Here is a 26,715-nt window from a genome sequence, read left to right as displayed (position 1 = left end):
ATTTAATATTGACTGCAATGATTAAAAAAAAAAAAATGATAGTTGAAAATGGTTGAGCCTACCCTTGAAAATAAAGTGTATATAGAATAGTAAAATAATTTTTCTTCTTTAATTTTTTATTTTATTTTCTAAAATTATAACCTATTAGTCTTGTAATAAGACAAAGCTGCTAAAAGGTTTTAAATACACAAAGGAGCAGGCAGGGGACCACTGCACTGTTTCAGAAGGGCGGCTCAAATATCAGGTAACACGAGACTCAGGTGAGATGTGGGCTGGACTGTGTGCAACCATAGCTCCTGCTCAGTTTTTAGCAAACAACACAAGCCAAGAAACAGCTGAGACCGAGGAAAACCTTTGCACAAGTCATTAAAACTCTTCCAGAGATGCTGCTGGGAAATAAAACTCGTCCCACTTCTGCTGCGGGTAAAATTGAGACCCGAAACGTAACCAGGTACTCTGATTTGATTTACTTGCCTTAGTTCTACAAGGATCCTCATTCAGGCAAATCAGGCTCTCATTGCTGTTTCCCAACAGCCCTTGCTGCTATTTGTTCTGCGATTCTAGTTCTTTGCCTTTTCCTCAGTATTAAGGACAAGAGGTTTTTTGTATTCAGGTATTACTAAGCATATCTTCTTGTGCTCTCCCTCCTCTGGTGTTTAATGATTGTTTGCAGTTGCCAGGAGAGCAAAGCAACAGCGCACGTTTACATGATGCTGGAAGAAGCTTTTAAAATGAGCACTATCCACATCACTGTGTGTCCTTGAGGACTAATTGTTTTGCGTTATGATGAACGAGTTTGAAGGTTTCGGCTGACGTTGATTTGATTAGCCTTAGCCCCCTAGTGTTACTGGGTGAACAGATCTAATCTAGGAGGTTTCAAATTTTCTCTGTCAGTCTGGCACACTTAAATGTAAAAGCAGTAGTTTAAAATATCATCAAAACCTAAGGGTTACAAATATTAATCTGCACTGATTCGTTTTAAATAAATGACAGATTTAATCCCATTTAACTAATTTAATCCCAGTTCTTGAATTCAGTGGACATATTATGTCTAGCAGGCTTCTTGTTTGCTCATTTTTTTCTATCATCAATGATACATCCAGAGGCTCTTCTAGAATTGCTTTCTATTTAGCTCCATCCATCTTGTTCCCAGTCCCCATTGAATACTATGATGCTACTACCACCTTGCTTCATTGTGGATATTGTTCTAAGAATGATGTGAGGTTATTACACCAAACTGAGGGCTTTGTGCCAAGGGCAAAAAAATGTTTTCATCTCTTCAGACCAGAAACCTTTTTCTGCCTTTTCCAAATAGGATTTTTATATTGGGTTTGTAAATAATGACTTTCTTTTCACTACTCCTCCATATAAAAAAGGGTTTGTATAGTATCTAATTTGTACAGATGCATGTCATACATACACAATTAAGTACATTTTAGTTCCACTTCTTTACCATTCTTCATTATTAATAATGACATTTCCTCAAGATTAGCATTTAATTTGTATATGGATGATGTAGTTGCACTATTTTTTCTGCTGCAGTCTTCAGACTGAACTCAGACCTGTGTGTGGAGCCACTGTCAACAGCTTGTCAAGGCAAACCGAATGTAGAGCTGGAAGTGTTGCAGTCCCGAGTGGAAGATCTGATCTGATTGAGACACGTTCTGGGAAAAGCTTGAAGCCAGAGTGGCTGGAAAAAGAACTTCTAAGGCAAAAGCACAGACGGCATACAATACTTTTTGGAGACAGTGCGAAATTCAGCCAGTACTGTGTTCATAGTCCTTGCATCTCTAAATTTAAGGTAAAGTAATTTTACACTGCTATAGTAAATTTTGTAGCAATTTCTTTCTTTTCACTTGTGTATTTCAGCCAGAGTGCATTGCGAAAAGGTTATTTGTTCCATATCTTCAAGATGTCTTCTCTTGTATTATTGTAATATTATATATAGCCACTCCAATCACCTCTCAGGACTTGCTTTCCAGTGAAGCAGACCTTCTTCTTCAATATGATACCAGCTTCCCCTACATAGTGATGTCATGATAGTTATTAATGCAACAATTTATTTTATGTTTTTGCAACCAAAAGTGTTCCAGAATAAACACTGTTGCTTATTTATACAAGAGTGTTTCTGGTGATCTATGCCACAGAGTACTTGATGAATTAATGCCAAACAGAACAGATGGGATTTTGCATATAAAGTACATTTTCGACTCCAGCAGCTTCATACCTGCTATTTTTGTTGCTACGATCAGACTTTATTTCTGTTGTTTTTATCTGATTAAAATGGGTCAGAAAAAATATAAAAAGAAAAAAGGCAACAGCTTTCTTAATAGTTTGTAATGTATAACCATGATTTACCTTAACCTTTATCTTGTAAAGCAAATCTTCTTGATGTTTCAAATCTGAGGAACAGAAAACCATTTCATAAAAAAAGTACTAAATCGTAAATACCTTATTGCCCAAACAGTATTATTTGGAACAATTACCAATTCCCACTTATTAGTGTATTTGAGTTAAAAGAATAATAGAGTCAGTCATCCTCAAATGCAATGGCCAGAAATTCCATTTTAAATCCAATTTAAAATCCTTTAATTTATCAGCTGTCAGATCAAAAAGCCAACAAAATCCCTCATGGTCAGTGATTATAATGGTGGACAATATATTCATGTTAAACATTTCACAGAGTGCCATTGCTTATAAAATGCCAAAGTGTCAATTTTGTTTATTTTTGTTTTTGTTTATACAAGTAATTTATTTCCTAACTCATAAAATTGTTTGCACATACTCAGTGTGCCAAAGAAATCCTAAAATTATCCCTGAATATGTTTTCTGTAATATTTTGACATATATGTTAATTTGTCTAATTAATTAGCATTATGATATTTATTTTCACAGATGTGGCACGGCCTGCATTTCATTAGCTAGCTAGGAATAAAAAAAAATGGGCAGTGTTGTCAGTGACAATATTAACATTTTATTTATTAATATCAGCTTGTCAGAACGTCAAAAGTGTTTTGTTGCTATAAACAATTTCTTTAGCGTTATCTGTTCACATACTTTACTCACATAAAAACATGTGTACATGCAAATATCACAAAATTAAAGCTGAAATTCTGAATTTATGGATTCATATTCATCTTTTTAAGCACAGGTATCTTTAGTGGATAGGGTATTTTATGCTTAGAAAACTAATTAACCAGCAAATGAATATAATCATAATCATCTTCAGTTATTTTTCCTAATTAAAAACAAGAGAAATATTTAAGTAAAAGATTTAAAGAAAAGCATTACTGTAATTAAGCTGTTACAAAAACAGGGGATTAAAAATATATTCATTTTCCATTAATTATTGAAAAATTTTATCCACTTACTGGGTTCTCATTCTTTACAATATTAATTTTGATTTTGATTGTGTTTCCTTTTTCTTTTTCTTTTTTTTTTTTTTTTTTAATTCTGTTTGACTCAGAAGTAGTTCCATGTCCATTAGTTAAAAGATAATAAAAAAATTTCACTGAGAATCACTAGACATGTTTCCGTATGTCATTTACTCTGTTACACTACCGCTAAATAAGTAATAGCATGAACCTGTCTGTGCTTCGCTTCCATTGCGTTCTTATGTTCCTGCTAATAGACAGGTTGATGTAGAAAGGAACAACTAATTATGGCAGGCATATCTGTGCTTTTATCAAACTAGTTTCATTGTTGATCTATTGTTAGACAGACATAATACATATTCCATAATACAGTAATTTTTTTTGCTGTCTAAATATTTCTTAAATCAAAGGAAAAATTATAATGTTATGTTGCCAAGAAACTAGTATGTCAAATGTATTAAATTCCATGAACAGGGATACTAGGTAATTTTTTGTTTGGCTGTCTCCGTACCCACCAAAATATTATACTTCATTCCCCCACCCTGTGAACCTCTTGAATTTCAATACATCTCTCATACCGATTGTTTCTTCATCTCTTGTTCTTTCTTGTTAAACAGCACTCAGATTTCATTAATTGGCTGGTACGCTCAGATTATTTGCTCGCTTTGCCAATTTAAAGTGTGTGTGTTTTATTTCTCTGCAGTGTTCTGGTCTTATTCACCTTGGCCTTAAAATAACTTGAAAAGAAATATAGCTTGTTAAGGCAGAGAAAAAAAAATAATTGCCTCAGATCACAGACATGAAAGTCTGCATGCTGGACGAGCTTCGGCACAAATATATTTTTTTTTCCTCAAAGGTTACCAAGGAAAATCTGCAGGAACATTACAGGTGGTGGTTTGGAGTTCAGATAAAGTCTTGTGTCACAGTTATTTCTGTTTAGTGAACTCACATCATCAATGAGAAAATAAGAATTTTTTTTTTTTCACTGCAGATTGAGCAGAAGGTGTCCCTTGAAAGTCTCACAAAGCTGAAATTGGCATTTGAGGTAAACCAGATAAATCATCACATTGTGTGGGTCTGTGTGTGTGTGTTTTGCATTACAAAAGAAGTAACCCAAGTGTTTCTTCGGGCAGGAATTTGAAAATGCTGGTACCAGATTTCTGGATCTCCCTCACTTTTGTCATGTCCTTAAGAAGTGTTTGGGTTTGCCTGCCATTGTAAGTCACAATGCAATCACTGCTGAAAGATGATATCATTCCCATTTAGTCATTTATTCCTGAAGTGTTTTGTTTGATTATGCAGATAACATTTCAATTATTTTCCATAAAACAAAAACCATTCACATTGTATCTACTCTCTCAATCCCTCTCATTCTATTCCCCTCGGACCCCTTTAAGAACGATGCACAAATCCGTGAGCTCTTCATGAAGATTGATTACTCTGGAAGAAACAGCATCGGATGGGTATGAATAATACAAAGCTTTTATATTCAATTGACTCCAGCTTACACAGTCAGAGAAGGGAAATTTTTTAGCTAATGTACCAGTGCATATTTTTCATACACTCTCATAATAAAGGAGTCTCAAGGACTGAAAAAGACACAAAATAACTAATAATCAATACAATCAGTAATCAATTACTAACTAATATCGGTGTAATGGTACACAAAACCCATGGTTCCATATATACCTCAGTTTTTAAGTCACGGGTCGGTTTATTTCCAGTACAGTTAGGGGGAAGAAATGCAAAACATAAAATTGCTTCTCTTTTTTTTATTAACACAGTTTATTATTATTAACATTTGTGATCATCAACATTTGAACAGTTTACATTTTTAAAACAATTTTAAATAAAATGCATGTTTGGTTAAATAATATATAAAATAATATTATATTATATATATATATATATATATATATATATATATATATATATATATATATATATATATATATATATATATATATATATATATATATATATATAATAAAATAGAAACATTCTAATTAATGCAATACACTTTTTATTATATTGATTAAACTGAGTAAACAATTAAATTGTCACAAATTAAATTGATTAAATAAAACAAAATTAATGGAAACATTAATGTAAATTAAATAGTTACATTAATTCAATAGTTTACATTTGTTAGACCCCATTTGGGCTGTGCATATGTGTGTGTTTGTGTGTGTTTTACATTTAATACCTAATTTTCAAAAAATATGTTTTTCTTAACTGTTCTTATTTCTTATTCTGTTCTTATTCCAGCATACTTTAACAGATATCTTCATTCTTTCCATCCTTTACTCATTCACTCTCTCGATATGAAGAATTGTCAGGACTTTCTCCTTTTAACATAAATTTTTTGAAGCTGGACATAAAATGCTAAAGAATTTAGCTAAATAGCATTAGCTACTAGCATTAGCTAACTAGCATTAGCTACTAGCTTTATGATCAGCAGATAATGCTAGCGCTATGGATTCTTTAGCGTTTTCATGTATGTACAAAATAAATCTTATTTCCTGTACGGAGTGAGTAGCCACAGTGACACTGCGCTAACTCTAGTTTCTTTTAATACCCCTGGAATTGTTGTGTACGTTTTCAAGTTAATAATATAAATAACAAAAATGACAAAGTGTGAGGTGGAGACTAAAACAAACTTGCGGTCCACCACTTAATACTTTCCTGAGGAAACTTAAATTTTAACTACGCCCGTAAAATGGATTGCATTTGGTACATGTATGCAGAACCAAAAGCCCTGTACCGAAAACATTTCAGTATGAATACATGTACCATTACACCCCTACTAACTTCTAATCTATTAAAGCAATATGAGCAAACTCATATGAAACATTGCCTAAGGTGCTAATCATCTGGGTTGGAAACATTTAAAAAAACTGCTGGGCTCTTAAGAAGAAAAACAATTAATTCAAGAAACAATTTTTTTATACTGTATGCGTCTGTAAAGCTGTTGCTCCATCTGCTCCTTAACACTTCTTTTTATGCTTGTATGCAATTTTTTCACACATACATTTATTAAAAACTTTTCTGAAAGATTTTCCATGAATGCTGCCATGCATAGATATTGTGTACTAACAGCTTATGCTAAAGTCTCAAGCATTACTGGAGCAACTCACCCAAATACTGTATATTGGTAACTACTGTAACTGTAATATCCTTTTCTCATCCTATAACACACTCTGTTCCATTATTCCAACCATATATAGCTAATGCAATACACAGAGAAATCAAACATTTCTCCAGAACCCTGGTGCTACAAAAAAAACAATGTAGTTCTACATCACACAACCAAGAGCTAAGAAGTAAGTAAGTTGTCCTTGCCACATAAAGTGCATCGTGTGCAACCTAGTGCCAACAGTGCAAGATAAAACAGACAATACAAGACAGTGTAGGACCGTTACACAAAAACACAAAATAGCACAGATCAGTAAACCTACTGTTTATGTTATACAGTACAATGTCCGAAAAGGGGATTTGTCTACAATTAAAAATACATGTATATTTAGTACGCAAGTAAATTCAGTATTTTTAAAGAATTAAACAAGCTGGGTCATCATGTCCCACCCTACATGACTATTTTGCTAATTATTTATCCTAAATGAATCTCCAGCAAAAGACATATTACATAAAAATCTTTCTAATAAAATTGTAATCAATAAAAATTTGGGCATTTAATATTTGTAGTATTTACTTTCAAATGGTCAAAATGCCCATTAGAATTACCCAAAAGGTCAAAATTAACCATATGCAATTACAAAATGTTATTATTATTATTATTATTATTATTATTATTATTATTATTATTACTACTACAGAAATTATTTATAACCACATTACCCCATTTTAAGTTTTGTTTCTTTTGTCTTAGGGCATTTATCCTAGTCAATATGGTCTAGTGGTTAGGATGCGGCGCTCTCACCGCTGCGGCCCGGGTTCGATCCCCGGTCAGAGAACCAACCCCAGCCACTCTTAGTGCCGGTCCCAAGCCCGGATAAATAGGAAGGGTTGAGTTAGGAAGGGCATCCAGCGTAAAAACATGTGCCAAATCAAATATGCGGATGGTCCGCTGTGGCGACTCCTAACGGGAGAAGCCGAAAGACACATACAATACAAATCTTTATCCAGATTTAGGTCTAAAATGTTTTTGCAACAATTTCAAAATATTAAAAGTTTAAATGTTTCTAATCAAAATGTAATATGTGGGTTTAATTAGGATGAGTTCTGCACATACATGCAGCTGGAGTACACAGAAAAAGAGGAGTCGGTGGTCCGAGCTAAGCAGGCAGCCTTTATCCTGCCAGCCAAAATAAAGCCCCTGATGCATGGTGAGCCCATTCTGAGGATCCATCCCACCCCTGGTGCAGCCATAGTGACTGTAAGAGAAGACGGGACAGTCAACTACTGGAGCCCTAAACTTCAGCTGAGGAAGAACAAAAGTGTGTTTGTGAGTAACATATATAATGTGATTTTATATCTAGAAATAATACATTAATATTACTTGTTCATAATCATAAGAACTTTATTAGGAACTTTATAAGATGATACAAAGAAATCTGAATGACAAAATATGACCAATATTGTACTACACATTTATGTTTCTAAAAACCGCTATATTTCTGAGAAGCCAGCATCTTGTGAATTAGAGTATTGAACATGCTACTTAATTCTAACCATAAAAGCTGGCCTCATAGAGTTATGCATAATGTTGGCTTTTAGGTTTTGATCACAAAAGGTTTGTACATTCCAATTCAGACCAAAGGTGGTCAATGAGGTTGTCAGGGCTTTGTGCAAACCATTGGAGCACATTTACACCCAATTTGACAAACCATGCTTTTACAGGTGCACACATACTGGAACAAGTCATTTCTACCAAGTTGTCCAAAATCTCTTTGTATGCTGTAGCATTAGTGTTACCATTCATTGGAACTAATAGGCCTTTCCCAAACGTTAAAACATAGCCTGACTATTATCCCTCTGCCACCATAATCACCTGAAAGAACACATTTTCTTTCCTTCAAAACAGGAGATTTGCTTTACACCACTCCAAACAACGTTTTGTATTCAACATAATGATTTTAGGCTCTCTCTCTCTCTCTCTCTCTCTCTCTCTCTCTCTCTCTCTCTCTCTCTCTTTATATATATATATATATATATATATATATATATATATATATATATATATATATATATATATATATATTTATTTATTTATTTATTTATTTTTTTTTTTTTAATTTTTAATTTTTTTTTTTTTTTTTCTATTTTCTTGTCTCAACAATGGAATCCAATGGTATCATCTTTAAAGTTATTGAGTGTTTATTATAAACCATTTTACTGCTGATTGTCTAAGGAGATTGTATGTCTAGTTGCCATGGCTTTTAGAAAGACACAATATAACCCAATGAATAAAAGTGTGTTCTATTTAATAGGATTTATTTCTGTTTTATCAAGTATGAGCGACCCATTGGACGGACCCCAAAGTGGGCGACTGATTTTATCGTAATGCCACAGTACAACAAGCTGATCATTGGAACTGGGTGAGTTATTGCTGTTTATTTGTTGAATAAACTTTTCTTAAAGCCTGATGATCATCAGTTGGGTGCTGATATGATGTGATACTAAACTCTTATTGATTCCTTTGAAGAAGTCCAACTCTATCAGAACCTTAATTGCCTCAGGTTTGGTTCAAATTAGGCTAAGGCAAAAGCTGTTTTATTACCCCATTGCAGTGAATAACATTTATCTCATTTCTTGAGGATGTCCCAGAGAGGTCAGTTTATACATTTGAGACTTGATGTGCTTGAAATGTTAATATTATTTTCTGTGCCTTAGGGACAGAGAAATTCAGCTGTATGAGCTTTCTTCACTCGAACCTTACTGCCAGATAAACTCCCTGGAAACCATGCCTCTGAAATTAGACTACTGGTGAGAGCACTTTCACAAGCATATACAGTACATTATAAGATCATTTTCTGCAAAATGCAGTCAAGGACCTAGGTTAAATGCTTATTAAAAAAGCCCATAATAAAATATACATTGCACTAGATAATAAAGCTACTATGTACTTCAGTGTTCTTTTAACAAATAGCCTTATACTTCCTGTGAGATTTTAGTGGTTTTATTCTCATCTCTCTATAGTTATACTGGCTCTGATGAATGTGCCATTATATATGGTGATACTCAGGTATACACATTCCTAATGAATACACATTTAGCAGATGTGCAATGAAGTTCATGACATTAGTTTGTTCAATTATGTAGCTTTTTCATCCTAGGGCTGTGTGAATATCATACTAATGACATCTGTGGGGGAGACACTGAGGTAAACACACATATTAATTGTCCTTATTTGGATCTTGCTTGCTTTCAAAGACTTAAAGTTAATTATGCATAGTCTTATATTCATAAAGGAGTATTTTAAAATTGATAAACCATATGAATAGATTATTTATATATACATGCACACACACGCGCGCACACACACACACACACACACACACACACACACACACACACACATATATATATATATATATATATATATATATATATATATATATATATATATATATATATATATATACACACACACTGGAGATCAAAATTAGAGAACAATTTATAAAAAATTGAACAATTCTGAAATAATGTCATCTTCACTGCTCAACAGTTAAAGGAGTTTTTGTCGTGTCTATACCATGCTACCAGAACAAGTTTTCCACAAATTAACTAAGGCATTTCCTTGAAGTTCTTCATATATATATCCTCATATCCTCACCAGCCTCATCTGCTTGTTCATGCAGCAGAGAAAAAGCCGAAAATAATTCAGATGTTCATCATGAAAGCTTAAAAACGCATGGGTAATGGTGCCAAGAACGCTGATTTAAGCATAGATAATTTTAGAAACTCTCTTTAGAAATCATACAGAATGATGTAAAACAAGCTAATGGGCATCATTTTTTCATGTTGAACAGCCTGTTGATGAGCGAACCAGAGAACTAGAGTGTTTCATGCTGGGGCTAGGGTTAGCTGAACAGCTGTACAGGTGTTCCAACTAAAATGTAATAAACAGTAGTTTATAAACAGTAAATTGTAGGTTAAACCAATATGAATCAGTCAATTAAAATAGGCAGAATAAATCTGAGTATAAACAATATACAATTTATTTATTTATATTTTTTTGGGAAAAAGCTATTTTTATGTAGATGCTCAAGATGATCATTTTTCTTTTTATGTTTTCTGTAATATTTGTGTTTTGCAATTTTAGTTTCTTAAAGGTATATTTTCTGACCCTGAAATAAGTTCCCCCTCAGTTGTAAGAGAGGAGCCACTTTCCTTAAAAGGAAACACGTATTTTAAATATTGGTGGAATTAAAGAAACAATGTTGTTGGTGCTTTTTTATTGCAATTATAGGCATCAGAGGATGCTAATATTACACACTGCCCCTATAAGTTATGCTTTATTATAAAATTCCCTATAGGATGTGGAAGAAATTGACGAAGGTTGAAAATGTGCCCAGTATCAGCATCGATTTCGCAGTCCAGTCACCAAATGTGACGTATATTAGATGGAAAGTACATCAAGACTGGGTAACAGAGGTAAGAATTTTTTTCTGTAGTACTATAAAGAATCTTATATGTAACATTACATTGAAGCATATTAGAGGAACATAACTGTTAACTTGTTAGATTCTTTTGAATAATTGGCAATGGGGAGTACACAATTAAACAATTTCTTATTACAAATATATGATTTAAAAAGAAATTAACTTGTCATTTCAGCTGAAATACATTAATAGCATTCCTGCAATTGTATCCACATCAAACCATGAAGCCTCTGCTCTTGTTATAGGTAAGATATAAAAAATGAACCTCTGTGCTGTTCTGTTCATTCATAATGATCATTAGTATGTGCTAAACTTGAGCGTTGCATACAGAATCTATCACAGACAAAAGGCTGCTTTCAACTGCACTGCCTATGGGAACATAGTGATTATCATTTCTCTTTAATGCTCATTAAAGTCTGAAAATAGTATGTTTTTTGTTTTAATTTTTCAATCAGACTTTAGAGAATAGGTCTCTGTACTTACTCGGCAATTAATCCGATTATTTATTGCCAGTTGAGGGAGCTCGGTGTAATGAAATTCCATTTAATCTCATTTGAATAGCATGCCATTATACAGAAAAGGTGCTATGAGAATTTAATATTATTTATAGAGCTTAATTATTTTATTACATTTATTTATAATGTACATATATTTTTCCCCAAGGTTGCATTCAGCCATCCACCAATATTGAACAGCAGTTAAAGGAGATTAAGGAGATGCATGAGGCTAAACCCAAAAAAGTGGTTTTCAGCATCAGCAGCCCTCAGCCAAGAGCACCATGTGACCAAACCATCTTTTCCATATATAAAGGAGTCAAGACCTTTGATCTGTGCAAGAGGCATAATCTCCTGGTGACAGGCGGGATGGACAGAATAATACGCATGTGGAATCCTTATGTTCCAGAGTAAGAGCATGAGTTTTGCCATAAATAGTAATGCCTATATCTTATGAGTGACGAGGTATCTTCCCCAGTTAGATGGAACCATGTTGCTATACTGCTTTTTGATATAATGGATTTAAAATAAATATCAAGTAGAATCTTAAATGTATAAGAATTGCGAGTAAGAGCATCCATATTGGGTGAGTACTATATAGTTATCGTGTAAAACAAAGTTAATTTCTGTATATGTATCTCATAGTACTGCAAATGCAAATTAAAACCAAAAATGGAGTTGGCAGACACTGCTCATTAGCATCCCAGAGTTGTTTTTAATTTTGAAATGTGTTTGCATGACCTCCCTGTTCTTTGGTGTGACAGTAATAGACTTGATCTTTCTATGTTTTGAATAGCAGTGGTACATCTATGTTTAATGCTCTGCCAATGATAGGAGGCCCATAGGAATTCTGAAAGGTCATACTGCTCCCATCTTCTATCTGCGTATCTCCTTAGAGGACAGCCGCATTTTCTCCGTCTCCACAGACAGCACTGCCAGGGTTAGTGAAAAATCCTTCTGTTTTGACACAAATTTCACAATACAATTGGAGATGCAAATATTTATTCCTATGCTGATTGAACTGACATAAAATTTGGCATAAATTTGAGATTTGTATAAAAGAATCCATGACATAGAATTTTAACATGAACAAATATTCCATTAAATTTGCCTAGCTTCAAATAAATAAGAAAATTCACCCAGACACACTGACATTTTTTTTTTCTATCGTGTTTTTGTTTGTTTATTTATTTAGATATGGGATATAGAAGATCAGTGCTGTCTGTTCGATGCCCATCCCAAAGCGAGTTATCTGCGTGGAGAGTTGTCGGCCTGCCTGTATTTCCCTACAGCAAAGAGCCTATATGTAGCAACTGATTCACTCGCTTTACTCTCCCTCAAAACCAAGTAGGTTCAGTGTACAGCATGCTTTCAACTAGAGCACAAAATAGGGAATCTGTCAGGCCGGACAAACACAGGCGGAAAACGAAGTAGCACTTTGCAAGGTTTAATGAGTTTGTACAGAGAAGAGCAGAGAAAAGCAGTAGCATCACTCCGTGCGGGCGGGGTGTTGAGGAGAGGCAAGGCTGGTGGTTCCCTGACAGAAACATCTATCTAATTATATTTATTAAAAGCTGTCAGTGACATGCTTAAACACCACTTTTATGAGAAAACATAACTACAGTTTAGAGGTGGTAAGTAACAAAGTACAAATACTTTGGTACTGTCCTTAAATAAATTTTTTTGGTATCAGTACTTTACTTCAACTAACTTTTTACTTTTACTCATTACAATTTTACACAAATATCTGTACTTTCTACTTCTTACATTTTCAAACCAGACTGACCATTTTTAGCCCATCAACATATTTCCGGTCATTGGACGGCGTTTTTAATCTACCACTGGTGTATCATTTTCTGGCGCTTACACACCACTGACATAGACTAGTTTATGAAGCTAGGAATGAGCAAGTCAGAAGGCAACAAGAAGTCTGGAGGTAACGTAGATGACTGATAACAGACACTTCCCCAATCACCTGATCATCATCTTTTCTCTGCTTGTGTTCTATATGGTGGATGTTCAGCCTGGAAACATTCATTAGATAACAAAATTAGAAATTCGTTTTGTATTAATATATTAATTGTGGCTGTCAAAATGAACTCGTTAATGCTAATTACTTTTAACGGCACCAATTTTATTTACAGCAGCGCACATTTCTGTTTGACCATTTTTATAATTTAAAATATAAATAAATAAATTTAAAAGAGGCGAGTTTAAAACCTTCAATGCTACACACGTTTATTTTCGACGTCATTTCTTTACTCTGACAACTAAATAAAAAAACCACTGGATTTATTATTTTTTTTTTTTATTAGAAAACTTACTGATACGGCAAGTCTCAAAATCCGCATGATGCACACATCTGGCAAAGAACCCTCTGGTGTCGACAAACGAGCCGGCGCGTTTCGTGGCATTATTTCCTCATAACACCAAAACAAACTTAAATGACTGTCTTTTTTGATCGTACAGATAATATCAATACATTATTCGAATCTGTAAAGGGTATACTTGTATGTGTACACACTCATAATAACAAAACACTGTGCTTTTGTAAAATACAGACAGAGTGCGCTCTCTGCCATCCTTGTCTCCTCTCTTCACAGACACATAAATAAAACAACCTGAATCTTAGTGAATACTTGTCGCACAGACATACTAAATATATGAATAGAAAGCTCGAAACCAATTCACATCGAATATCCATGACAAAATATTTTATTTTATTTTATTATATGGGTTCTTCCCGTGGGCTCACCACCTGCAGGAGGGACCGTAAGGGACGGTGCTGTGAGGATTGGGCAGCAGTCCAAGGCGGGGGCCTGCTTAGACTGCTGCCCCCGTGACCCGGATTACGGATAAGCGGGAGAAAATGAATGAATAAATATTATATGTGTTATTGTGTACAGTTTCTCCGAAATCACCTCGTTAACCGGCTGTGTGGAACATAACAAAGGTTCAATTTGTTGTCCTGATGATTTATGTAATTTAATACCCCATAATTATTAAAGCATTTACAAGAATATTTTGTATTTATGCTCTAGGTTGAATTTGGTTTCACTAATAATAAACATACATTTGCATTAAGCATCCATATTTGTCCATGCCCATGTTGATTAGAGTATTAAAAACGTGAAACATTAATTTAAGGTATATTTAGAACAGATAAAAATGTGTGAGTTAACTCGTTACAATCGTGCGATTAATCACGATTAAATGTTTTACTCAATGTGAGGTCCAGTTCCCAGCATGACACTAAAACACTTAGTATTAGTGGCTAAATTTTACTTAAGTATATGTCAGAAACCAAATTTCTTTACTTTAACTTAAAAAAGTGTAGTCAGAACTTAAACATGAGTATCTTTACTTCTATTTAAGTGAAGGATGTGTGTACTTCTGCCACCTCTGCTACAGACTATTAAAAAAAGATTTTTTTATACAGTATTTCCTTCTTTCAGAATACCAAAGCTGTGAATATAGGCAGATATATAATAAACACTGGTAACTCAGATAGATTTTTATCTTTGATTTATTAGATGTTAAATTTAAGTTTTGTAGCCTGTACATTTCAGAACTATATAGAAGGAAAAATGTCCAAATTTGAACATGGGAAGGTTTTTCGAGGCCATCACACATACTGTAGACCTCTGCACTCTGGTTTAACAGACTATCATTAGTAGTTAATGTTTCTAATGTGCTTTTTCGATAAACCCTGTATTTGTAGTATGTAAAAAATATATATATACTGTATATGTTTCTATTATTTTAAAAACATTTAAATGTTTATTTAATTAATAACAAAATCAATCCATTATTTCTCCTGCATATGCCACAGCCGTATGTGGCCAGGAACCCAAGAGAGGCTAATTGGCCCTGCTCTCTGAATGGAAATAATGTCATTCTCCTCTGTGGATTGGTGCACAGCTAGCCGATTGTGGACATCTATTAAATCAGTTAATCTGTAGTGATGGGAATACTGGTTAATTTCAGTGAAAAGAAAATGTATTGATGTATTGTATTGATTGCCATCAAGACAAGAAGCTTTTAACCTCCACAAAAAAAAGAAAAACACTACAATGAAATATTGCCTACCTGTAACATAGCTTCTTTTGTTACATCTTTAAAGAAATTCAACAGGATGCATGAATCCATTTTGTGACCTAAAAAAACATGAATTTGTTTTTCAGATATGCTGGTACTAATATTACACACTCCAAAACAATACATAATTAATCATATATTTATTTAGTTTATACTAGAGAACTGTTAAAATCTCAAATCTGATTCACCAGTGGTATTTGAGTAATGTTTTTTCAAATGTATTTTTTTTTCTTTCTCTATACTAACAACTCATTTGTAGTGACTTATATTGCAAATTATATAACTTTAAACAGATTTTCAAAAGTTTTTTGGAGCAGTCTCCAGTGGGAGTTTTTTGTAACATTAAAAGTAAAGCCATTCCTGAAACTGTAAAGAATAAAGTAAGGAAGTTTATAGCTGTTTATGGTTGCCATTATGTGAGTGATAAAAGGAACTGACATGCTTCATGGACAATATTAATGTAACTATAAATCTATATAATAGAAAATGGTCCAAGAAAAATGAGGGTCTCCAATCATGAATGCCATTTGCACTCTCCAGTGAAGGATGTTCAACTGGCCTGTGATAAGCAGTAATTTAAGAAGATGTGATAGCCGGCTTAGTGATTTGCTGATTGGTAGCATTCATATGATGGGAAGGAAATAGCTAGTTTCTTCAAAACGATTTAAACCGTAAGACTTATTTATACATATGGCGTGAAATAAAATGAACTATTCTTCAATGTGCTTCCATTTTTCTTTGTGCATGTCAGATCACAGCCTGAAGGCAGCCATATCGTTTCCCATAAGGAGGCAGTGCTGTGCTGCGGATACAGTCAGGAGTTTCGGCAGGTGGTGAGCTGCACTGATGCGTCAGTAAGTACAAATAAATTTTTAGAAACACCTGTACAAAGCATACACTCCTCTGGTGATGTGATGAGGTGCTGCTATGCACTGGGTGTGAACAGCAGTGTGTTTGATGATGCGCTGTATGTGAACAGCAGTGTGTTCGATGACGCAGTGTGTCTGAACAGGAGTTTGTTTAATGATGTGCTGAACAAAGCTGTTTATTCAGATTTTTAAAGACGTTTTAGCACACATTAATTCTTTTTTGCATTCAGGGACATTTAATTATGGGAAAAATTACAAAGTCCCTATTGATAATAGTCCAAATACTACACTACTTTAGTAAGATTACACCCAATTCACATTTACCATCAAACTGGTTAAGAGCTATAAGAAATATAAGAATAGAAAAAAACACCAAAATGTCCCCTGAGTGCCCCCAAACCTTTTTTGAGCCACAGCAGTACAACACCATGTAGTGTACTGTATTATTGAATAATTGGCTTGAATTTAATATTTGCTAATGACCAGATGATTGTGATTTCAAATGCTTAGGCTCCTTTAGACTCTTTTGGATATAATATAGCTAAGCTATAGTCAAACTAAATTAGTTGCTTAGTAGCTAGCTACTAAGAAACGTACCTTAACTACACTAGCTACTAAAGAATTCTCTAGCTAGTTATTGGCCATATAGTTGCAAATGTTTAGTACATTTTGGTATTTGCTGTGAAATAGTTGTTAATATATGTAATCTTTTTCATCCTTGGTATGACTGATGATGACTTTTGTGAATATCTGCTGGGATGAGTAAAGTGCTCTATCTATCCAAATCTATACACTTATCAGGGATAATATTATGACATTATAACATTATGACCGATAAGTAAATAACACTGATTATCTCTTTATCTTGGCACCTGTTAGTGGATGGGATGTATTACGCAGCAAGTGAAAATTCTCTTTTTTTAAGTTGATGTGTTAGAAGCAGAAATAATTAGCAAGTGTAAGGATTTGAGTAAGTTTGACAAGGGCCAAATTGTGATGGCTAGACAACTGGGTCAGAGCATCTCCAAAATTGTAGCTCTTGTACGGTGTTCCAGGTCTGCAGTGGTCACTAAGTATCAAAAGTGGTCCAAAGAAGGAACACAATGGTGTACCGGCAGCAGGGTTATTGCTGCACGTAGGAAGCAAAAAGATTGGCCCGTGAGGTTCGGTTCAACAGACGAGCTACTGTTAATGCTGTTAATGCTGGATGAGTCAGGACTGTTTGTTAAACAAAAGGGGAACCCACACAATATTAGGCAGGTGGTCATAATAATGTTAAGTCTAATAAAGCCATAAAGTTATGCTTGGTTGGTGTACATGAGTGTACTAGCCATACTCCATGAAAACAGTTACTATTTTATTAACGCAATGCTTCATTGTTTATAATAAACAGCACTGATAACCTTCTTAACTTAATCAGCAACTGTAGCTAACAATATCCAAATACATAAGTAAATCGTAAGCTTCTCACATTTTTGTGTGTCATTAAATAGGTACTTAATGTCTTTGATGTTGACGTCAGTATATATTATTTGATTTGGTTTGTGTGCTTTCTTACCTAGAATGAAAAAAAAAAAAAAAAAAAACGTTTTTTTTGATGGTGCCTGATGATACAACAGTTTGACTGTTGTTACTTGTAGGATTTTTAAATGGTTATGTAAAAATGGTAAACACCGGTACATGTTATAAAAAGTAGCTAGCTACATAATTAAGCCAGCTACATAATTAAACAACAAACATAGTAGCTAGTTATCATGCTGCTATGTATTTATTCCACTACTTGAATCCTTAATATCTACATTTTTGCTTTTTTTGGCTGTTGTAGGTCTTCTTCACTAAGAACATGGTTTGCTATATTTCAGATTGTAAAAGTTTGGGACATGGACACAGGAAGTCAGCTCTTTGAGTATGGAGGTGCTCATGGAGTTTCAGCAATAACCTGCATGGCATTTGATCCAAAAGGAAGAAGGTCTGTTTAGTATTTATTTAATTTTTTATTTTTTTGCCTTCATGCAGTATTGCATGTATATGACATCACATTTTGCCATTCATTTTTCATTCTTTCCACATTATTTAATGATTCTTTTGTTTTGAAGATTAGTAACAGGTGGCAGAGATGGCTGTCTCAAAATCTGGAACTTCCACAATGGCCACTGCCTAAAGACACTGAGACGAGGTGAGGTGCAGTAAACTAAGTTAGAGGTAGGTTTTTAAAAGAAAATGCAGGAAAATGCACCACAGTTTATAGTCTGGCAAAAAAAGACAATATATATATACACTCAGCCTTACTTTGAATTCTATCTAAAGATGTCTTTACAAAAAGACAAGTTGTGTACTTGAGTAATGCTCTAAATTGCATCCTAATTTAGCTCTAGTCCAATAGAGCAAATCTGACTAAACAACTACTCTGGTTATCTGAATGCAATTAAGTTTAATTAGATAAATTAAAGAGATAAATTAAATTATAAAGGACAATAAGTCTTTGGGAAAATAGTGGATCACTGAATTGCTGGACCTGAAATAAATGTACACTTGCTGTCCACTTTATTAGGAACATCTGTAGACCTGAACATTCATACCAGGTAATTCATTACCCATCTTTAACTGGCCAGTTTTGGCAAATCTTTGAACACTGTGGTCTTCGACTCCAGTTCTTAACTGGCAAGTGTGGAATCTGATGCAGTCTGATTTGTTGTTGCAGCCCCTCCCCTTTAAAATCTGATTGTTTTGAGTATCAAGATGCTTTTCTGCTCACCATACTTGTAAAGAGTGGTTGTGTAAATTATCGCTTTCTGTCAACAATTCTTTGCTGCCTGTAAAAATCCTAAGAGATTTTCTTAAATACTCTAATCATCTTATTTTTGGCAACAATCATGCCGTGGTTGGTCACCAATATCACACTTTTTCTCCTAATCTGGTGTGTGATTTGACCTTCATGTGAAGACCTGAATTTACATTATTTTATACATTGCACGACTGCCCCATGATTGCCATGTTGGATTATTGCATGACTACAGGTGAAAAATATTTCCAATTTGTCATGTTTTATACTTTTACACACTAATTATTTGTATACTATACAAAAACTGTTACTTGAGTACTTGAATTCAAATGTGCAATTACAAGGCATACTATTGTGATCACAATTTATTTTACATAATCACCTGGGGAAAAGCATTTGATCTTATGTGAAATGTTTCACATGATTCTTCCTCTAAGAATACAGTTAAATTGCTATCTTGGTAAACCAGCTTTGCTAACAGATCATCAAGATTAACACGCCACCTTTTTATAACCTGTTGATGTAAATTAAAAATGGCGCTTCTGTGTTTCTCTGTAGAAGATAAAAGCACTGAGATCTGTGACTGCTCCTATCTGCAAGTGCACACAAACAAGTAAACCTACACTTTCAACACAAAACATATTTCTTTTTTTTTCTCCTTCTTCTTTTTATTGTTTTTCATATTTTTAGCTGAATCATGGCTCAAATTTATCCTGGCAGATTTGTGATGTCGGTTGGCTGGGGTCGAAGGATTGACGTTTACTTAGTGAGTATAAAGGCCCAAGGCAGACCAGCATTCCCATTTCATATCAGCTTAATTCCCCAGATGGCTCTCATAAAAAAACTGACTGCTGTGACCTGCTTCCCTTCACCACTCTCCTGTTTATCGCTGTGCAGCGCATTAGCATTTTTCATTTACTGCTTCTCTCGCACCTTCTCTTTATGCTCGCTCTTCATTTTGCTGGGTGTGATAATGCATTATTCAAAACACACTCCACAAATTAGAAGCTGGAAGGAAAACCTCGGCTTAGAGCATGCAAGTTAATATGAACAAATACATGCATCAGATCTGTCCAGAAGTGGATTTTGTTTAGAAGGTTTTAAATGTTTTACAGGTAAACAAGAATATAATTGCTTTTCATCACTTTTTGACAATCCGTTAGCGCTTTACATTTAAAATCAGGGTTGTCAGACCTACAATCTGAATTAGTGTTGCATAAGCAGGAAAAGATTATTTTGACCCCCCCCCCCCCCCCCATTCATTGTACAACCTATATTTATATATATACATATATAAATACAGGTTTTACTGAAATGATTGAATTGTTGTTTTTCCCTAAAAATGTACAATTAGTTGTGTTTGTAGGATATTCCTGGTGACACTCGTCATGTTCAAAGGCCACAACCGTCATGGCCAGAAGACCTGGTATGTACACAAAGCTGAACAAACATTTTAGGTTTATGAACATGGCAGAGTCTTTAAAAAAATTTTACAACACAAATATCACCATTGTTTCCTGAATCTCCTGTGTTCCTAAAGCACAATTTGAAACCCTGCAATGATTTTGTTCCCCAGAATGCAGCAAAAACAAACAACAACCCATTAAAAATCACTGTTCCACTATCCTTTGCCATATACTGATTAACATTTCATTCTCTACTAGAAAAAGGGACACAAAGAGGACATTTTATGTATAGCCCAGTGTCCCCCCACTCTGATTGCGACCGGCAGCTATGACGGAGAAATCATTGTGTGGAACGTGGTTTCTGGACATATCTTGTGTCGCTTTCTTACACCTCTGCCTCCACATGCAGACCATGCTGAAGGTACTCTTGTGTATTAAGTGTGACGGTCTAAGGAAATGCTTGACATGGTCAAGTTTGACAATGATAACAACATTTCCGAAAACTAAGCTGAAATATAGTTAACATTGTCAAAGGCTGAAACTGAAAAGGGTTTCCCCTGTCACTCTATATTGTAATCTAATTTTTAAATCTAATTAATCTAAAATCTAAAAAAAGGTTTACTCTACTTATGTAAAAAATACAATTATTGCAAAATGAGTTGATTATAGGCATCATTAGTCTAGGTTTTATCACCCGAGGTAAGTCACTCAGAGCATTTAAACACAAATCTCTTCACATGACTAATCTCTGTTGATTGCACATTAATTAATTCAGTCAATTCACTTCTTTTAACTGAATTTCATCTGCCTTTTATGGTGATAGGACAGGTATCCATCAACTTGCCAGGTTTTAGATTCAGACATTTTAAATCAAACAGAGCTTTTACTGCTTAATTTGATAAATTGTCTCTTTACGTTAAATGATTTTAAGATTACAAGCTGAAATATATTTATATTTTTTTCTGAAGTAGGGAAACTATTTAAATCGTAAGAAATTCAATTTCGATCAAGAGCAAAACAGCGTTTTTTCTTTACCTATTTTCTACAATTAATATACAATATACAAAAAAAATCTCTTTGTGTGCTAAATTATAAATACTGTATTTAATTATACACTGTATGCATACCGTATTTTAATATATTTTATTGTTACCTGTCTTTGACTATCACGTGTTCAACATTTTTTTACAATTAATTTTTACAATTAAGAGATTATAGTGCAAAATATGTATATTATTTATTTAATTACTTATTTATTTATTTAGAAACATGACCAATGTTTGACCAATGTTCAAGCAGACACACACACACACACACACACACACAACAACCAAACATTAACAAAAACAGAAAATAAATGTATAATAGGCTGCTTGCAGTTCTTTAGCTCTGTCTCTGCTCTCCAAACAGGCTCCAAAACAGCTGTTTTTAATGAATCCTGTTGTGCGGTCTATTTTGAAGTGGTCATGGAGGTGCTTTACTTCCTCCCATGCCTCGGTCCTTCACAGTGAGAACTCTTCACCATAGGAATTGAAAATAATGCCTTTTCAAAATAGAATTTAACATCTTTTAGGGTAGCTAAAGCTGGGGCTCTAATGTCTCACAGACCCTTTTTACACCCTGTTGCTTTGTACAAATGTAGTGCATTGGAAATGGGTGGAGGGGTGCTCAACCAGGAAATATTGAAATATATTTTTATTCCAAGGGTGTTGAATGGAATATAAATGAAAAGCGCAAGCAATATTATATAAACATATAGCATTATATTAACGCATGTACAGTATATCTTAATTTCTTTAATGAGAGGTTACTTTTCATCCAAACGCCACTCCTTTTCTTTAAAATTATAATAATAACAACTCCCATTAGTAAAGATTTGTAATTATTCCTATCTGTATTGTGTTTTCTTTCTGTGTAGTTGTGAAAAGAAGTGTGCTGAATCTAGTTTTCTTAAAGACCCGGGCGTTAGATTCAGCATTCAATTCAGCTGCATCTCTCCTGTCCTCTGGAACTGAAGGTGAATTTCACTGAAGAGTTAAGAGTTGGTTAATGATAATGATCAACAGAGTCAGAACATACTATAATAATAATAATAATTCAAAAAAGCTCAGACGTTGTTGTAGAATTATGGATTTGAATGTTATTTTCTTCTAAACACTCAGATTACTAAGAATCCTTTTTGATAAACTGTATTTACTCTATACAGATGAAGGTTTGTGCATACCTGGCCATAACATTTGTGCTTTTTGAACATTCCATTCCAGATTTAGACCTCACTTCCCTGTTCTAATAACCTCCACATTTTTGAAAAGTCTTTCCATTAGATTTGGGGCTGTGGCTGTGGGGATTAGTGCAGCCAGGCACTGATATCAGAAATGTGTGCATTTGGTGTTACAGTTCATCCCGAATGTGTTCACTGGGAATGATGTCAAGTTGCTGTGCAGGATCCAGTAAAGAGAAATTGTAATGCTAAAGTACACAAAGACTTTGTGCCAGCAAAGTCTAGGGATGGTCTACATGTGGCCATGTCATGTTGTGCTATCCACAAACCTTTATCCATAGATGGTATTGTAGCAGGCAGTTAAATTCAGATCAAGACAATAGGGTCATAACTAGGTGTGAATAATCAGAATCAGAATCAGGTTTATTGAATTTGGTTCCAGCTGTTTGTGACTCTAAAAAGTACAGACATAAATAAAACCTATACATGACAAAACAGACAAAACAAGACAAAACCAGACTATACAAGACAATACAGACAATATGAGACAGTATAGACAGAATGGGTAATAAATAAGGATACAAATCAGTAATGTACATAAAGTGTGAGAGTGCATGGTATAAGAGAACAGAGTTCCCAAAGATATATTTTCTTAAATGATCAGATAATGTTCATAAGCGACAATTAAAGCGTAGTACTGATTTAAAAAAAACTAGCTAGTAAAATTCTACTTGTTAGGTTTTTCCTTTTTTGTGTGACTTAGGTTTCAATGTAGGTTTAATGTTTGTATGTTCAGATTTACTATTTACATGCCTAAATGATTTCCATTGAGTAAGAATGTAAATGGACTGCTGTAAGATTTCACATAAAAGACACTTTCAGCCCTTGCTTAAATGAAACGAACAGGGACCTTCTCAAGTGTTTAAGTACATAATGTAAATACTAGTAAATGGCTTGCTCAAGTATTTTGATGCATATTTGGTATTTTATAGGTTATGTTCATTTCTGGAACGTGTCGAATGGAGGGAAATGTTTTACCTCTTTTATGGCGGTATGTGTCATCATCATTCTTAACCTTAAACGTTCTTAAAAGCCAATGAGAAGAACAAATGTTGACATATTTGTTTATTTTTCAGTCAAGACACCAGCAGCAGGTCACAAAACTGGCCGTCACACAAGACGACCGCCTCCTCTTTGCTGCCGATCATATCGGCTACATCTGTGTTTACGACATTAAGGATTGTGCCATCACCCATGAACAAAGCCATCCAAAAAGTAATGCCCTTTTCCTTCACCCATTCAAAAGATCTTGGATCAAAATGTGATTTCAAAGATTAGCTATAATAACATTATTTTCATTACAGCCCTTAACTTTTGGCGAGGACACATTAGTAGCATCACTGGGTAGGCAGCCGGGCATTGTGTTCAGTTCATAATCATCATGTTTTTTTAAAAGGTCGCAATTTTACTGACTTGTATGTTTTTTTCAAGCTTGCAGATTGTTGAGAATGACCAAGTTCTGCTCACCTCCTCTCTGGATTGCACAGTGCGTTTATGGAGCATCCATGGCGAGTTTATAGGTAATATAAATATCTAATAAACATAAACCGCCTTGTAAACTGTCTGTCTTATCCTACCACCTCTCTGGATCGCTGTGTTATCCAATATTAAAATACTGGAGTAAAACTATTATATATAAAAATCAGGGTTGCCAGATTAAATTGTTTCTACCATTCTGCCTAGGTTACTCATAGCTCATAGGTTAACACTTAATTTAGGTGACAATTGTCAAATGTGCAAATCCCTTTTAGTTTAGTGGAAAACCTTTCCAAAAGAGTGTAGGTTAATATAACCATATAGGGGAATGGGATGTTTTAAAAAAACTTATGGATTTGATTATTATTTTTTAACAAATTCTTTGGCCTTTATTGTGTATTTTTCTATTCCTATTTTCCAGTTTATGTAAATGCAACATGAGGTTGCATTTCATGAATCTCAAATCAGTGGTCAGGTTATTAAATTTCACTGCATTTAAATTCTGGCATGTATTTGTGTGTGTATGTGTGTGTAAAAATTCATACTATGCTCAAACACTTCAGGAACCTTTGGACAGCCTGATCAATGGAGCCTCCAGACTGCATCATCATGGCAGCACCCTGCTGTTCCCTATGAGATTCTAGTAGATCCTCTGAGCATGCCTTCACATGCGATTGGCAAGTCAACTCCATTAGATGATCACAGCTCTACAAAATCTAAATGCACAAATAGTGAGGTAACTACAATGCTAACAATATAGGATGCTAAATCTAAATGCGGTGCAATGACACCAAAGTTTCAGATTAAGATCATACACACTGAATCATGAACACACACTACCATATGCCATGCTACCATGTAGTCAGTCATATGGTAAGATGTGTTTTATGATTCAGTGTGTATGATCCTAATATAAAGCTCTGGTGTCTTTGCAGATAGATGTACCCACTACCATTACATCCCCATTGACAAGATCCAGCCACAAAGAAATCATGGAAAAGATTAACTCTCTATATCCTAAATGTGGAAAAAGGTATGCTTGCTTCATAGTCTTTATAATGCATGTTAGCATTAAAATGCACATTACAACATACATAGTGAAATATGACTCAGTGTTCTCTGAACTCATTTTTCCCTTCTGGCTTTGTAGACTGCGACATGAAATATTCAAGCACTCCAACAAGCACCTAAACCACGGGGGCCTTAAGGCCCACTACAATCTGCGGTATTTCGAGATTGTTAATGTCCCTACTACATGTGAGAAGCCAGACCTCTCGCTTGCAGGGATTGACCCCTTCAGAAGCATTTCGTTGGATGAAAAGAATGCAGGAAATTCAAGGCAGCTCAAGAGACAATGATATAAACAAAATGGATTATTCTAAAGAACATAATAGCCACATAAATACAGGGAAAACAAGTTCAGGAGAACTAAGCAGAACCCTGGAGATGTGATGCAGCAATTCTAATCGTAAATTAAATGTTGTGTTAGGCTACTTTAAATTGTACACACTATAAGCAAGTACTTTCCAGTACTGATATAAAATATCACAAAAATACAAAATTCGCTCATTTATTTCTTATGTATTTGTTTCATTCTTGCATACATTTTTCTCAGAATATAACATACGCTTAGTTTAAGATACATGAAAACTAAAATAAATTATTAATTAAATCACTATTTTTAGCAAATCACACTGGCATAAATAAATTATGTTTTAAAAATAAAGAAAGAAAAAGAAAAATGTCGGTTACTATGTAGGCTGTAGATGATTTATGCAGAGGCGCTATTGCAGGTGGTCTCCTTTGTGGCTGATTTTCTTTTTTTATTATTTTAATTTGGTAGAATTTTGGTACACTCCATGGAGACCTCTTGTGGACCCTTTATTTGCTGTTCCCTGTCAGGCAGGTTACTCTAAATTTAGGTTAGTCTGTCTGAAATGAAACGGTATAGTAAGAACACAAATCAGCCATTATAGACCAGTACATATGAGGCTTGTCTACATGACTGTCACTGTTCTCTAGAGATCGAGATTGTTAGATCAGGAATGACCCCTTTAATCGCCTTTTAGAGCAGAGCTTTCATTTAAACAAAGCTATAGTTTAAAGTAAGCTATAATTGAAACAGAGCTATATAGTTCCACCAAAGCTTTACAATGCCCTGTTATTAGAGACTAAAATACGCAGCAGGGATTTTTGGGATTTTAGGGAAAATTGCAAAATTGGGACATGTCCTAAATATAGGTTCATTTCTTTTTTATTTGCCATGCTTGAGGTAAATAAAACATAACATTATTAAACATAGCCATTTTC

The 26,715-nt window shown here is 34.3% G+C and overlaps 1 protein-coding gene across 1 annotated transcript; it reads left to right on the top strand.

The window, feature by feature from the left end:
- The first annotated feature begins 351 nt into the window (after positions 1-351).
- wdr95 (WD40 repeat domain 95) lies at positions 352-26,558 on the top strand. Its single transcript, XM_083547824.1, has 30 exons — positions 352-451; positions 1,543-1,801; positions 4,366-4,419; positions 4,508-4,591; positions 4,772-4,837; positions 7,609-7,839; positions 8,847-8,932; positions 9,228-9,320; positions 9,534-9,579; positions 9,671-9,717; positions 10,874-10,991; positions 11,175-11,244; positions 11,663-11,903; positions 12,328-12,433; positions 12,689-12,840; positions 16,343-16,445; positions 18,323-18,429; positions 18,557-18,636; positions 19,801-19,855; positions 19,963-20,008; positions 20,609-20,668; positions 20,907-21,069; positions 22,567-22,665; positions 23,862-23,920; positions 24,006-24,144; positions 24,234-24,273; positions 24,361-24,449; positions 24,969-25,141; positions 25,341-25,438; positions 25,556-26,558. The coding sequence occupies exons 1-30, from the start codon at positions 384-386 to the stop codon at positions 25,761-25,763; spliced, it is 3,240 nt and encodes a 1,079-aa protein (XP_083403950.1). The 5' UTR covers positions 352-383; the 3' UTR covers positions 25,764-26,558.
- Positions 26,559-26,715: the final 157 nt, after the last annotated feature.

Source organism: Silurus aristotelis (assembly GCF_946808225.1).
Source record: "Silurus aristotelis genome assembly, chromosome: 8".
Classification (NCBI taxonomy): domain Eukaryota; kingdom Metazoa; phylum Chordata; class Actinopteri; order Siluriformes; family Siluridae; genus Silurus; species Silurus aristotelis.
The sequence above is the reverse complement of the archived record's forward strand: the minus strand, read 5'-3'. Positions and strand labels throughout refer to the sequence as shown.

What these genes read in the sequence shown, in the direction of transcription:
- wdr95 (XM_083547824.1), top strand. Translation starts at nt 384, where the DNA reads ATGCTGCTGGGAAATAAAACTCGTCCCACTTCTGCTGCGGGTAAAATT. An exon ending in GAAGGATTGACGTTTACTTA is followed by an intron (nt 20,009 to 20,608) that starts GTGAGTATAAAG and finishes TTGTGTTTGTAG; the next exon opens with GATATTCCTGGTGACACTCG. An exon ending in CACATTAGTAGCATCACTGG is followed by an intron (nt 24,274 to 24,360) that starts GTAGGCAGCCGG and finishes GTTTTTTTCAAG; the next exon opens with CTTGCAGATTGTTGAGAATG.